This window comes from Trichosurus vulpecula, chromosome 7 (genome assembly GCF_011100635.1).
Source record: "Trichosurus vulpecula isolate mTriVul1 chromosome 7, mTriVul1.pri, whole genome shotgun sequence".
NCBI lineage: Eukaryota > Metazoa > Chordata > Mammalia > Diprotodontia > Phalangeridae > Trichosurus > Trichosurus vulpecula.
In genome coordinates, this window is record NC_050579.1 from 169,280,396 (window position 1) to 169,295,094 (window position 14,699).

Below are 14,699 nucleotides of genomic sequence, written 5' to 3' on the forward strand. Positions count from 1 at the left end.
TACAGCACATTGCTTTTCCTTCCTTCCTTCCTCTCTCTCTCTTTCTTTTTTTTCCAAAGCTTTTGGCAGGGAACACACCAACAGCAAGTGAAATGCCCAGAGTAGAGGATAGATGTAGTTTCTTATAGTACCTTGCTTTTGAGCCTGGGGTTTCTCAATAAATGTGGATAGGGTGCTATGCAGAGAATAATAATATCATGGATTAGAGCTAAAATGGACCTCAGACACCATCTAGTTTAATCCCTTAATTTTAAAAATGTGGGAACTGTTGCCAAGATGGGGTTAAATGACTTGCCCAAGATCACACATACAGGTAGCAAGTGGTAGAGCTAGGATTAGAACTCAAGTCCCTTGACTCCGAGGTTAGTGCTCCAAGATAAATGAGCAAAATCCTCCCAAAGTAAAGTGCAGGTATTTTGCTTGTTTTGTTTTGATGTGCATATTTTTCTTCCTTCCTTCCTTTTTTCTTTCTTTCTTTAGATTTGTGAAGCACTTTTTTCATTTAATTTTTATTTTTCCTAATTACATGTAAACAAGTTTTTTTTAACATTTGTTTTTTTAAGATTATGAGTTAAAAATTCCCTCCCTCCTTTCTCCCCTCCCTACCTTTGAGAAAAAGAGTAATTTGATATCACTTATACGTGTGCAGTCATTGGTGTGCATGTTTTTAAGCTTTAGCAATGAAGACATTACCTTTGTAAATGTTTTCATCTCTAACACTGAAAAGATACATTTAAATGAATGGCCATGGAAAATTAGAGTAAAATAGCAGAAGAACTATGACATCAGAATATCAGCTGCTTGTGAGTAGGGATCATTTTGTTCACTGTATATATATCCCCAGTTCTTTGTACAGAGCCTGGTATTTAGTTGATTAATAATTACTGATGTTGACTGATAGAAAAGTGGTTAGATTCAATGAAAAGAGCTGTGATATTTACTAAAATATAGAAATCACGTCGTTTTCTTGCTATAGAGTCAAAGGATTGCTTGCTTCAGAATCCCAGAAAATGTCATTATTTTTGTTCTTAATACAGGGACAGCAGTTTTTGTTTGCTTTTTCTGTATTTTCATTTTCTTTATATAGTGGATCAGAGCACAACTATTTCCCATTCTGTATGTCACAGTAACCAGAATTGGAGAATCTGTTAGTGTCTTTCATTACAAAGGTTGGAACTAATGCCTCTTTTTATAATCCAGTGGCATGTGTGGTACTTCCCCACCTGCATGCAAATGTCTTGTTTGTCTCTGAAGTTAGCATTTGAGAAAACAGCCTCGTGATAGCAGTGGTCATGCATCAGCGATATATTCATTAGCTGTGTAGAGAAACTCTCCCTGTAACATACAAATGGAGGGATGCTGTGATTAGAACGGTGTTTACTAGTACAGTGGCTCGTTTCTAGTTTCTCATCTGTGCTTTGTGTAGCTGGAGTATTGCTCTGCTTAACTATCAGAAGTTAGTTCTTTTGACAGGTTCCTTCCTTACTTAATGTCCCTTACAGAAGCACCTCCCATTCCTATAAAAACAGAAATCGCTGTGTTGATAGATAATATAGTCCATTCATTTAATAAGTTTGTTTGTCCAACTGCTAAGGCTTACTGTATGCCACCATTATGGATATTTTGACATTTTGGCCATTTACTAATTTCAAAAGGTTTATCAATATGTTCTACTCCATTGTTTCTTTATGGCATGGGGATGATTTGGCTTCTTGAATAGTATGTCAGTGTATGTCAGCTCCTTGAGGGCAGGTACTGACTTTTTGCCTTTTTTGTATCCCCAATGTTTAGAACAGTGTCTGGCACATAGTAGGCTGGGGTAGCTAGCTGGTGCAATGAATAGTCCTAGACCTGAAAGTTAGGAAGACTCAACTTTCTGAATTCAAATGTGGCCTCAGACACTTAGTAGCTATGTGACCCTGGGCAAGTCACTTAACCATGTTTGCCTCAGTTTCCTCATCTGTAAAATGAGCTGGAGAAGGAAGTGGGAAACCACTCTAGTATCTTCATCAAGAAAACACCAAAATGGGGTCACATAGAGTTGGACGTGACACAACAAATAAATGTTTATTGACTGACTGAGTGTAAGCTTTGGCAGGTTTTTCAAGCTGGAGAGGCTGTGAGTATGGACCACTTAACAGATTATACCAGTGGTTGGAAGATGAGCCTAGCTTAGGTCAGAAGTGCTACTCACCAGGCTGATGGATTTTTCAGCCATAGCAAATTGCACTGGTAAGTTATAGGAGGGTTGAAATTTGTATGGGCAGGAGGAGTATCCATATGACTGAAACATGTTTCCTTGAAACTCTGAAATATTTTTAGCACCTTGGAAGTGCTTGGTAAATGCCTGTTAAATTGTTAAGTTCAGAAATAGTGGAGGAATTTTTGAATATTCTAATTATTAATGTGTCAGAGTGGATAGAAAACTGGTTTTGAAGCCAGGAAGACCTGAGTTCAAGTTTCCTACTGTGATACAAACTGGCTCTGTTACCCTGGGCAAATTACTTAGCCTCTCAGTGCTTTAGGCAACTCCCTAAGATTTTAAATTGCAGAGAAAGTGCCTACCTACTCTGGTAGAGCAAAGCACTTCATTTGGAATTTCTTGTACTTAAAAAAAAATCACATCTAACTTGTGATACCTCTTATCTTGAAATTTAAGTATAATTCATTGTGACTTAGAAGCAGCTAGATGGTACAGTGGATAGAGGGCAGGGCCCAGGGTCGGAAGTATCTAAGTTCAGGTCCCTTACTAGCAGGATAACCCTGGGTAAATCATTTAACTTCTCTCTGTCTTATTTTCCGCATCTGTGAAATGGGGATAATAATAGCTTCTACCTCCCAGGGTTGTTGTGAAACTGTAATGAAATAATATTTATAAAGAACTTTGCAAACCTTTGAGCATTATATAAATGCTAATTATTACTTGAAAGGGTAAAAATGAGAAATTAATCTTTTTTGCCTTCATTGCCTCTAGCCTCATAGTGACTGAGCTACAATATAGATTTAGTAGTCATTTCACAGTTAGTCACAGACATTTTCAGGAGCTCATAATCTTCACCATGAACCAACCCTTTTCCTCTCCCTATCGGAGCACATTCAATTTGGATCTTTGCTCTTGAGTAAAATTCAATCAGAAGAAGTACAGTAACACACAGTAGTACCCTCTTTAAAAGAGAATATCTCTGTTTTAATAAACAAAATTTCACAAGGAAAATTACATTAGAAATAGGACATAACAGCTACGTTCCTGGCTGCCTAACCAGTAAAGGAGAAGCCAGGGTACTTTGTCCTCTGAATTTTCATTGTTTTATTGACAAGATTTCAAATTGTGGCAGATTCTAAGCTGATTGACTGGGCTACCTGAGTGTGAGCTCTCTTGGTCAATAGACAAGACCTTCATTTGCCCTGCTTACACAATAGCTAATCAAAGGACAGAGAGGTGACTGGGTACTTTATAGGACTTTTTGGATCTGTCCAAAAGGCTTTTCTCATAAAGAGGGACCATTTGGTTAGCAGATGCACTATTGGGGAAAATAACTCAAATTTGAAAGTCTTTCTTATTCTTCCACTTTTCTGCTTTAGCCATAGAGTTACAGGAAATAGTAATGAGCAGATATTTATTAGCATTTACTATATGCTAGGCTCTATACCACTACATGTAGGAAATGCAAGGATGTATGAGACACAGTCTCTGCTCTCTAGGAGTTTATAAAATCTTGTACAGGTTATGTATCCATGAAAACCAGATACAAAGATTAACTGCCAGCTAGTCAGGGAAGATTTCACAGAGGTATCAGATTTGATTTGGACCCTGAGGGATAGATAGGTTTTTGATGGAAAGGAGATAGGGAGGTCATTACAGGAAGGAAAAAATGTGTGAGCAAAGGTTTGGAGAGTGCAAAGTATAGTCAGAAAATACAATTTGGCCCAAAGAAAGGTATAGTAGGCAATAGAACTGAAAAGATAGGTAGGAGTTAGGTTGCAAATGGCATTAAATGCCTGGCTAAGAAATTTGGAGTAAGTAGCATCCATAGTTTTATACGAACCTAGAGTACATATAAAGTTTTAAAAAGACATGATTTCTGTCCTCATGAATCTTATAATTTAGTAACTATTAGTTATTAATACATATTTTCTTGTCTTCCAAATTTTTATTTCATTTAGGAGAATTTTTCACATGTCCTGAATTAGTGGATGAGAGGGCAGTCCCATATATGATTATTATAATATTCTGAAATTGTGCTACAGTGAAATCCTTGGAAATTGATATTCTGGGAACTGATGTTGTGGGGGACATCCATTTCTAGTATAGTTTCACTGAAGTCCCAAAGTACATTATCTAATCATTACTCATCAAATAACTACATTACAGAAGGACCAGTAGAATTTGTTCTATTATTTTGTACTTGAAAAGATAATAAAACGATAAAAACTGATGAATTATGGATCAACATGGGTAGATTACATTAATTAAATACTATCATTATTCTGTGATAAGTATGATAGTGAAATCTAAATTTGTTGGTTGAATTTACATGCCTTTCTTGTGATTAGCATTAGAAAAAAGTGAGGAGTTTGAAAACATTACCTATTTTTTCCTCTCATCTTTTCAAGTACTTAAAACAATTCCCACTTGTTTCAAACACAGATTTGTATTTCTAATAAGAAAACTCACAAATTCAGTATATCTGTGGAATATTTGAAGTCTCTACTTTTTGTATTCCCTGCAGAGATACAGAATATAAAGGACTTCAACTCTCATTGGATCAGATCACAGCCACCAAACCTTCCTTCTCCTATACCAACACCACACCCACCATAACTGACAACCGGAAGGGGAACAAGCCCCGCCTTTCAAACACAAAATCGAAATCCAGGACATCTCCATACCCTCAGGTATGTGCAAGGGTGGTTGCAGAGAGTTTTCTTTTCATTTGATATGGCTTGATTTCTTGTTTGAGGAAACCATGGAATTGATTGGAATGAGTCATCCAGCTTTAATACAATTGAAATTTCTACATCTAGAAGTTTTTCTTTCCACTGATGACTTTTTAAAAATAACCTGTTTTCTCTTAAGCTGTGGGACTTTCCCACTTCTCAGCTAGCAGAAAGAAACTTCAGAGGATACCTTCCTCGATTTCTTTTTGTTTGTTTTGGTGGCATTTCTTTCAGTATACTAAGTCTTACAGGGAGAATAGCACACTCCAGCTTCTTGGCTAAGTATCTTTTCCAAGAAATTTTATGCTAAAGTATTTTAAGGAAGCAGCCTATTTGCCAAGATGTGGAAAGGCCAGGAGTTTGGAAGAGAAAATTCTAATCCTATGACCAAGAATTGAAGGGGGAGCAAAGTAAAAGACTTAGGCAAAGGATCAAGGATGTGAATCCCTGTGCAGTTTTGAAACAGATGGGCTGTTCATGAGGAAGAAAGAAGCAGAAAGGCTATTCCAGATGGTAGGAATGATCAAAAAAGTGGCTCTGAACTCAGTCATCTTTGTCAAGGGTGTGGATAGAGACCCAGAGGAGGTGCTATAGGAATACCAAAAGACAGTAATAGGAATGGGAAGAAATGAATGTCATGATTATTTTCTGGTACACAGAGTCTAGACTTTGGCAGGCTATACCACAGCGAAGGAATATCTTCTCTTGCCTGGAGAATTCACTAGAGGACTCAGGATTCTCAACTTCAAATACCCAATTACCCTGTGGCCCTCTCAATTTTTCATTTTATCTTCAAAGAATCATCTCTAGTTTCCAATAGCTCCCCTGAGCAGCAAATGCTGAGAGATGGTCTCTGAGGTTCTAGCAAATAGAGTAACTTGATACAACACAGAACAAAACTGGGTTTATGAGCTTTTCCTTTCCTTAACTTGTCACTTCTGGGTACCTTTTTTTTTCCTTTTTGGTCTGTTAACATCCTTTAAAAGGAATGAAATCAGAATGTCAGTGGGTTCAAGAATTATAAAATCTTTATGCCTAAGTGAGTCTGTTATCTGATTTTGGATTGCTGTAAGCACTGATTGTGTTAGGGAGGTTTAAACTTTGCACTGGAAGACCTTGTTTCTGCAAAGGCTCTCAGTGGTAAAGAAGAGGACAGTCGACCTTAGAATGATGTCGGCCAGCATATCCTTTCAATTTTGAGGACTGAAAGTACTGTAACTGTATTTTAATTAAAATGACTAGATGACATTCTGTCTCACTAAGATAAAGATTTTAATGAAATTTTCTTAGCCAGTTTTGGAGAAGCTGCTCTGCCCTCAGACTCCTTTACCTTTACTTAAATCATATACGGGCCATATATGAGACAAAAAAAAAAGAAAAACTGAGGTAAAGAGAGGTTTGTTCATTGTTGTATCTGTCTTTTTTTTAAAATTCCAAATTTGGGACCAGAACCCAGGCCCCTGATTAGTAATCTAGGTGTATCACTGAGTTTCTGTTTTATGGTTTTCTTAAGAATTCAGTTTTATGCATCTCAGATTAATGCCGCCTTGTTCATATGACAAATGGAGTGCTCAAGATTTTGCATTCTTTTGTACCCTTTTGGGACTACTATGCAGTGAAATCTGGTTAATCTTCTTCTCTGGTAAACACCTGTACACTTTGAATTTTTATAGTATGGTATATTTTCAGTGTTTCATAAAAGTGAATTGGGTAATTTAGCTGTTATGTATCTAATCAAAGCTCTCCTTCAGCTTTAGGTAGTCAGTTAATTCTGTAGACTATGGTATAAATGTGGCTCTAGACAAGTCCCATGCTGTTACTGTAGGGAAAATGACTGAGATAGACAAAGCCACATATACATATTTACTTCATAATGTTGGGATTAATATTCAGAGGTCTCAATTTCTATTCTTTTATATAAATCAATAAGCTTTTCTATGGGGAAAACTACTCATTTAATTTCTCTAGAATATTCCTGTTTGATCCAAGAAGTCCATCTGCTTCAAAGTAATTGTCAGTACTGAGTATACTGTATAAATTAATAGTCATTTATCAGGCACCTACTGTGTGCCACTCCCTGTGCTTGGCATTGAAGATACAGAAACAAAAATGAAATAATCCCCTTAAGAAGCTGTCATTCTAACAGTGGAGACAATCTGTACTTAGAACAGTTTCTTAATATTTACTTTCATGGTAATCAACAAATATTTATTTAGTAACTCCAGTGAAAATATGCATTGTTTAATGCTATGAGATATAAGGAGTATACTGCATGGTTCCTTTGTTAAAAGAGCTTACAGTTTAGTTGGAGAAATAAGATAAATACACATGAAAAGTTAGACAATAAGCAATATCAGGTTATTAAGATAGAATGAGTACCATATGAATGAATATGACAGACTGTATGGTTGTATTAGTTTAGAGGAACGAGAAACCACTTGGTGGCTAAGGGAGTCTTTATGGAGAAGCAGTATTTGGAAGGCAAGTTTTGGGTAGCCATCAAGGAGAGGGAATGGGTGTGATGTGTGTGTGTGTGCGTGTGTGGTGAGCAAATATAGGAAGATATAAAGTGTGTTTATGGGAGGACTGTGACTATACCAGCCTAAACGGAGCAGAGAATTCATGTTGAGAAGGTTTAGGAGATTAGGTTGAGAAGGCAAAAAGATGGAGATCAGATTGTAGAGGTCTTTGAATGCCAGACTAAGGAGTCTGGACTTTATTATGTAGACTCTGGGGAACTCAACAATTTTTCAAGCATGTCCTGGTGAAAGTGGACTTTTATTGAGATTAATCTGGCAGAGGTATGCAGGATGGGTCAGAGGGGAAGGAAATGTAGGGAGACCAAAACATTGTAGTACTCCACTTTCAAAGTGCTGAGGAACTGAATTAAGGTGGGCAAGAGTGGGAATGAAAAGAATGAATGGATTTGAGAACCAGACAAAGAAAGAAGGATTCTGTATAATCAGTTTAGATGAACAATTCAGAATGTGTTTCTGAAGCACCAAGTGCAGTCTGTTAGGTGCTGGGGATCCATGGATAGTATAAATAGCCACTGAATAGTCCTTTCCCTCAGGGAGCTAACATTGTGCTGGGAAGGTGCAGATTTACTTATAAAACACGGGTGTAAATTAAAGGTAACTTATAAGTGAGAGCTAAAACTGAGAGGATCAGAAAAGTTTTCACTGAGGAGGCAGAACCCACACTTTTCCTCAAAGGAAGCTAGGAATTATTAAAAAACAGAGGTACATTGGGATGGAATGCTGAGGTGGGGGATAAACTCCTAGGCCAATTTAACAAAAAAAATTTGTAGTTCAGTCATGTCTGACCCCATTTGGGGTTTTCTTAGCAAAGATAATGGAGTGGTTTGCTTTCCCCAGCTCTTTTTATTGATGAGGAAACTGAGGCAAATAGGATTAAGTGACTTGTGCAGGGTCATACAGCTAGTAAGTGTCTGAGGCCAGATTTGAGCTCAGGAAGTCTTCCTGACTTCAGGCCTTGCACTCTATCCATTGTACCACCTGGATGCCCTTTAACAAAAAGTAGAGTATTTCGTAGGGAGTAGTATGAAATATGTCTCAAAGTGTAGGTGGGAATAAGATTGGGAACAAGTTTTAGATGCCTTCCTGATCCTAGAGGCTATAAGAAATGGCTAAAATTTTTGAGTAATGAAGTGACATGTGAAATATGCTTCAGGAATATCAAATTAGCAGTTGCCTGGAGAATTGATGGGAGACTAGTTAGGGGACTGTTAAAGTAGTATGGGTGAACAGTCATGGAGGTCTTAACTAAAGTGGCATATGAGTGGAAAAGCTGTGAATACTGTAAAAGATCTTGTGAAAATGAAATCAATAACTTGGAAACTAATTAGATATGGGAGTACTTGTGTATAAGGGTGGACATTCATTCAATACCATTGGTAGTATTGAATTTTTAACCATACTGCTATTACTAAAAACAACAACAAATAAAATAAAACCCTTTGTGAGGATCCACACTCAGTTGTTTCTGTGTTCATAGTCTCTGGTAGGGAGGGGGAATGATTTGCATTGAAAATTCTGAGTGGAAGGATCTTAGGATCCCTAGGATCACAGATCTAGAACTATAAGGGCTCTTAGAGACTATTTTGTTGAAATCTCTCATAAATAAAAATGATGTGATTGAGGCCAGAGAGGTTAAGGGATTTGTCTGTGGTCACACAGGTAGCGAGTATCAGAGGCAGGATATGAACCTCAATCCTTTGACTCCAGAACCAGTCTGTTTCAATTAGTAAGCATTCATTAAGCCTCCACTGTGTGCCAGGCACTGTGCTGGGCTCTTGGGATCCAAAGAAAGGCAAAAACAGTTGAAGACAACATGAAAACAACTAGGTATGTCCTAGATAAATATAGAATAAATGGAAGGAAATCTCAGAAGAGAAGGCCCTAGGAGTCTGGGGCACTGGGAATATATAGCCATGCTATAACAATTCTTAAATTCTATGGACTTGGTCCTGCATCTCTAAAAAGCTGTTTACGTGACAGTGTGTAGATTCTATGAATATAAACTCTTTGTCTTCAGGCTTTTCTCTAAATATTTTAAGATCTTGTGTTTTTAGGGATGACCAGAAATTTCTACTAGTTCTCTGAGGAAGCAGAAACTACAACACAGCATTTTTGTTGTTGTTGTTCAGAAAACATTTATTATAGTTACACTGAAATGTTTATATCTCACTCTTTAAAAGCCAAAGCATAATTTGCTGGTGTGATAATTTAATTCCACATGCTTGGGGTAGATTGATGAACAATTTTCCTATGTGAAATCTGAGGTTCGGTAGATTTTAAGCGAGTGATTTCCCCACTTCTAAAACTATGGTGTCAATTTCAAAAGCATGTGGAGGGTCCAATGTCATTGGTGTTCCCTACATGCTGAGATCTGAATGGTGACTTTTAAGGGACACCAAGAGGTGGAACAAACCCTCAGGTACTGAACTGGATTCAAAACCTTCCCCTTTCCCCACTTTATTACTAGGGAATAAAATATTTGATTATGAAAAAGATTCTCTCTAGGTCCCAAGGGCATTGTAAGAAGTTTCAAGTGGGAAAAGTGAAATTCTACCTTTGGTGGGGATCAGTTCTCCTTGTTTCTCCACATAAACACTACAGATTTAAAAACTAGGACCCTGCCCTAGTGAGGAAAGAAGATACAAAACCAGCCTTATCCACCAGATATCCAGGAACACACATGGGTATAAACATGCACACATGCATATACCAAGTTTAAAACTATAATGGGACAAAAGCCAACATGTATATCTTAAGCATGTAATACTACACTGGGCATGACCAAGGAGCTCAAAAATGATCCCAGAATTTACTTTTATGAATGATTTGGCCAAAAAGATCTAAAGAAAATAGCAAAAGAAGAAAATATAAAAATGGCCTCTTTTAATTGATGGGAAAACCTTGGGGCATATGACAAAAGCCCCACTCTGTGTGTGCAGAAGGCCTGCACCCTGCGCTAACACCCCCAGAGACAAGAGGTCAAGGACCATAAAAGTCTGAACGCACCCAGATGGGAGAGGAGGGGTCAGACACTGATGTTTGATACTCTCTGTGTGGCCTACAACACAACTTTTTTATTTTTGGTCAGATGTGCTTATTAGCATGTATAAGATGACTACCAACTAGCACATCTCTGTGCTCCTACCCAAATTATTTGTGGAAGTAAATGATGAACCAGCCCTTCATCCCCCATCTTGGTGTGATGATCCCCTTGGGAATGAGTTCAGACTTGATTACATTATGGTCTCTTTAATGAATGGCTCCATCAACTTTCCACCTCTGTGTAATACCATGAAGAGAGGTCAAAAAAGAAAGCTCTTGTTTTGAATGGTCTTGGAAAAACTCTTATAAGCAACGTTAAAGATAATTTTCAACAATTCTGCTCAGATCTACTGGATTGCACTAACCCAACCCCACTTCAGCTGAATTATCCTGCCATTGAGTTTGTTTTTATAGAACTAGTACATTCTATTATCTGGATATCATTCAGAGTTCTCCTGATTCAGAAATACTGGATGCACGGAACTGAGCTTCTAGCTCACTCTAATGCACAATACTAATGTTTTTGACTAACATTACAGACTTATACTATTCTTACTTTATATATATTTTACATATCTACATATGTGCACATGTTGTTTCCCCAGATAGAACATAAGCTTCTTGAGGGCATGAAAATGAATAGAAGAGGACTGGTTATAAGTGAGAAGGAAGAAAATATGCATAGCACACATGGGTTTGTGCACATGCATACAATATGACTACTCGATCTAGAAATTATTTATAGATTGCCTTGAATGGTGTTCTTATTGTTGAATAGCTCAATGGAGAGAACACCAAATCTTAAATTAGAGAAACTGAATTTGAGTCCTGCGACTTCGAGCAAGTCAGTTAGACACTCTGAACCTCAATCTCCCCATTTCTAAAATGGGACTAATAAAATGCTACCTGCCTCATAGGGATGTGGTGAGGAAGGCATAGTGTAAACCTTAAAGTGTCTTGTAAATATGTTATTGATAATAGCAATTATTACTTTTATGTATGAGAAGGAGTAAATATGGTCATTTTCATTTGTCCTAGGTACTGTTTATCTGTAGGCTACACAGTAATTTATAATCTCATTGTTGTGCTTGAATACGTAATAATCAGACCTTCTCTAATATAAAGTTCGAGACATCTTAATTCCTGTTTCTGAAGTAAAGTATTTTGAAGATATGCTTAAATTCATCCTGGTTATTGATTTTCCCTTTTTATCATCATCTTATTAACTAGATTGTAAGCTCCTGGTATTCCCTGTGGTGCCTAGAACAGAACCAAGCATACATTAGCACTTAATAAATACGTCATGAATAAACAAATAGAATGAATGGTGAGGCAAAAGTGATCATAATGTGTCCTTACATATATTTAATTCTTTACATGGCCTGCATGCTACAACCATGTTATTACTCCAATGCACTGCTTTTAACCTATCACACTTCTGCTTGAGGACTTAATGGCTCCTCATGGGGGAAAACCATTCCTTAACCTGATATTTAAAATATTCCATTACCTAGCTCCCAACCTCATCTCACCCCACTTGCCTTCTTGAATCCAATATTTCAGACAAATCAGACTGTCTTTAAGTATGTCAGGTACTTAACTGCCAGCAAATCTTGGTTAATCCCATTCTTTCTTTTCACCTATCAAGTTTTGCCCCCCATCCACATAGAATAAAACCCTAGTCATCCACGAGCACCCAGCTCAAATGCCACTTTTGCCATAAAGTTAATCTCTGATTGTCTGTTATTCAGAAGCAAGATTTCCTTTATCGTGCAACTAATAGCATATATGCTGCTTTGTTTTGTAGTCATTTGTGTCCAGTAATCACTCTCTTTCCCAGGACATGGGAGCATATTACCTTGTACATGCTTGATAATAGAGAAATCATTTCTGAAGGGAAAAAAAGTGAATGAATGGATTTGTAGAGTACCTGTTGTTGCAGGATGCTAGGAGAGTTACCCTGGGGGCAGAAAAAAGCAACATGGTGAATAGTTTCTTACTAGAAGGCTAAGTAGAATGGAAGTTCCTATAGGGATGGGACTGTTTAGTTTTTGTCTTTTTATCACCTCCCTATTATTTGGCACAGATACCCCTCTGTGCCTTTCACCTCGCAGGGACTTAACAAATTTTGTTGAATCCAAGGGGACAAAACACACACATAAAACAGCATATGGAGTGAAAAATGATATCATAGGAGTCTGCTACATGTAGAGAGAACTTGTCTACACAAACCATTAAAGGGTGTAGTCTAGATTTTCCTGGTTCACGCCCTCTATGAGATTCTTAGTAGCTGCACACCTCTGGGAAAGTTGTTCAATCTCTCTGAGCTATAGTTCCTTAGCCATTGTTATGTTCCCTCATAGGGTTGTTGAGTGAATGCAATGGGATAACATAGGTGAGGTGTTTGGCAAAGATACTGAGCAAATGCCAATAATTATTATTAGAGCTTGTACTTCACTGCCATGGCTTTGGAGAATCCATGGCCAATTCCACAATGTGATAAGACATTAAAGCTTAGTACCACAAAGTAGGTGCTTAATAAATGTTTGTTAAATTGAATTGAATTAGTAACACTCCACTAAGTTCTGTGGTGGATGGGCTTCTTGTCTATCCATTGAGATAATGTGTGTAAAGAGCTTTGCAAAACTTAAAGTGCTCCCAAGGCACACATTCAGAAGAGAAGAGAGAGCGAGACTGGAAGTTGTTTTTTCCTTTAGAGCTTGCCAAGAAGGCAACTCTTACTGCTCGGTGGCCGTCCTTTTCAACACGCGCCCCCATAGGGACCAACCAAAAGTTGGTAGTTTCAAAAGTAGTGGGTCAGGTCACATGCTCAAAGAGTTAGGGGCCATGTTCTAGTCCAGCAGATCAGGGGTGCTCTCCTGATGACTCCCATTATGCCGTAAATCTATCATGATTATATTGCATACTTAGAAATGGATAAAGAAAATGGACCTCTCAATCACTTCTTGGCCTTTTTTTTTTTTTACTAAAATATAGTTTTTTAATGCCAGTGGCACTAGAATATTTTATTGAGGTCAAGACCTATATACCCTTCCTTCATAATATATTTTACATAGATTCCTTTTTAAAAGTCCCTACTCTAGGTCAGACCTTCATCTCACCCCTAGGTTACTGCAATGCTTTTCTAATAGATTTCCTCGCCTTTAATGCCTTCTCTTTCCTCATCCTTCCTAATCAGCATTCTTTAATGGCCAGTCTCATCATATTATTTGCCTGATGAAAAACCCAAGCGGCCTCCCTTTGCCCATAGACAACAACTTTGTGACCTGGCACACCAGACTCTCCACAGTCTGGTTTCAACCTATTTTTCAACCCATATTTTCCTCCTATTGCTTCTACATCAACCTTCTGTTCACTTCAGCCAGACTTGTCTACTCGCTAAACCCAAAATGTAGCATGCACACAGCTGTTTTTTCCCTCGGTTCTTGTTCATGCTGTTTCTTCCTTTGTCATTATCTGCCTAAATCCTATTCATCCTTTAAGACGCAGCTCATTATCCACTCCTCCATGAAGATTTACTTGCCCGTGTTAGCCACAGTTATCTTCTCCTCTGAATCCAAAGCCCTGACTGCCCTGACTACTACTTACTCCTTATTATGGTGATCACATTCTACTTTGTAACATAGTTTATATTATTTATTATGTTGTTTGACTTCTCACATGCCTTTTTCTTGCCCGAATATAGGCTTCTTGAGGGCAATGACTATGCTTTGTACTATCTTCCATGGAATTGAAGCAAAGTGCTATGTTAAGTGGCCTAAATAAATAATTTTTGAACAAATGCACAAGATTCCCATTTGCTTGATTAATTCATCTGGCCAATGTTTACTAGGTTCATTGTTGTTACTACTGGAGGTACTGAGGAAGCCTGAATTTTAATAGGGCATGATATTATTCTAGACATGAATGATAATTGAGAGGGGAAGGAAGACACATATACGTATGGTACAAAGTAGATTTTTTTAGTGCGTAAAGAGACATGAACGAAATGCTTGAAGGGTTCATAGAAGGAGGTGTCACTTTTGACTGGAAAAGAGAAAGTCATGTTGAAAAGTGGCCAGCTAGTATTTGAAGTATGGGTGGAGATAGATGTAGTACATTCCAGGCTTGTATAAAATGATGGAAGTAGAAAAGCTGAATACATGGTTGGTAAATAGG

General features: G+C 37.7%; 1 protein-coding gene across 1 annotated transcript in view; it reads left to right on the forward strand.

Annotated features, from left to right (window-relative positions):
* The window catches only part of SIM1 (SIM bHLH transcription factor 1), a 75,638-nt gene that overhangs the window by 41,529 nt on the left and 19,410 nt on the right, over positions 1-14,699 (forward strand). The window contains exon 9 of the mRNA XM_036768868.1: positions 4,731-4,896. Within this exon, the coding sequence (XP_036624763.1) occupies positions 4,731-4,896 (166 nt within the window). The remainder of the gene's footprint in view (positions 1-4,730; positions 4,897-14,699) is intronic.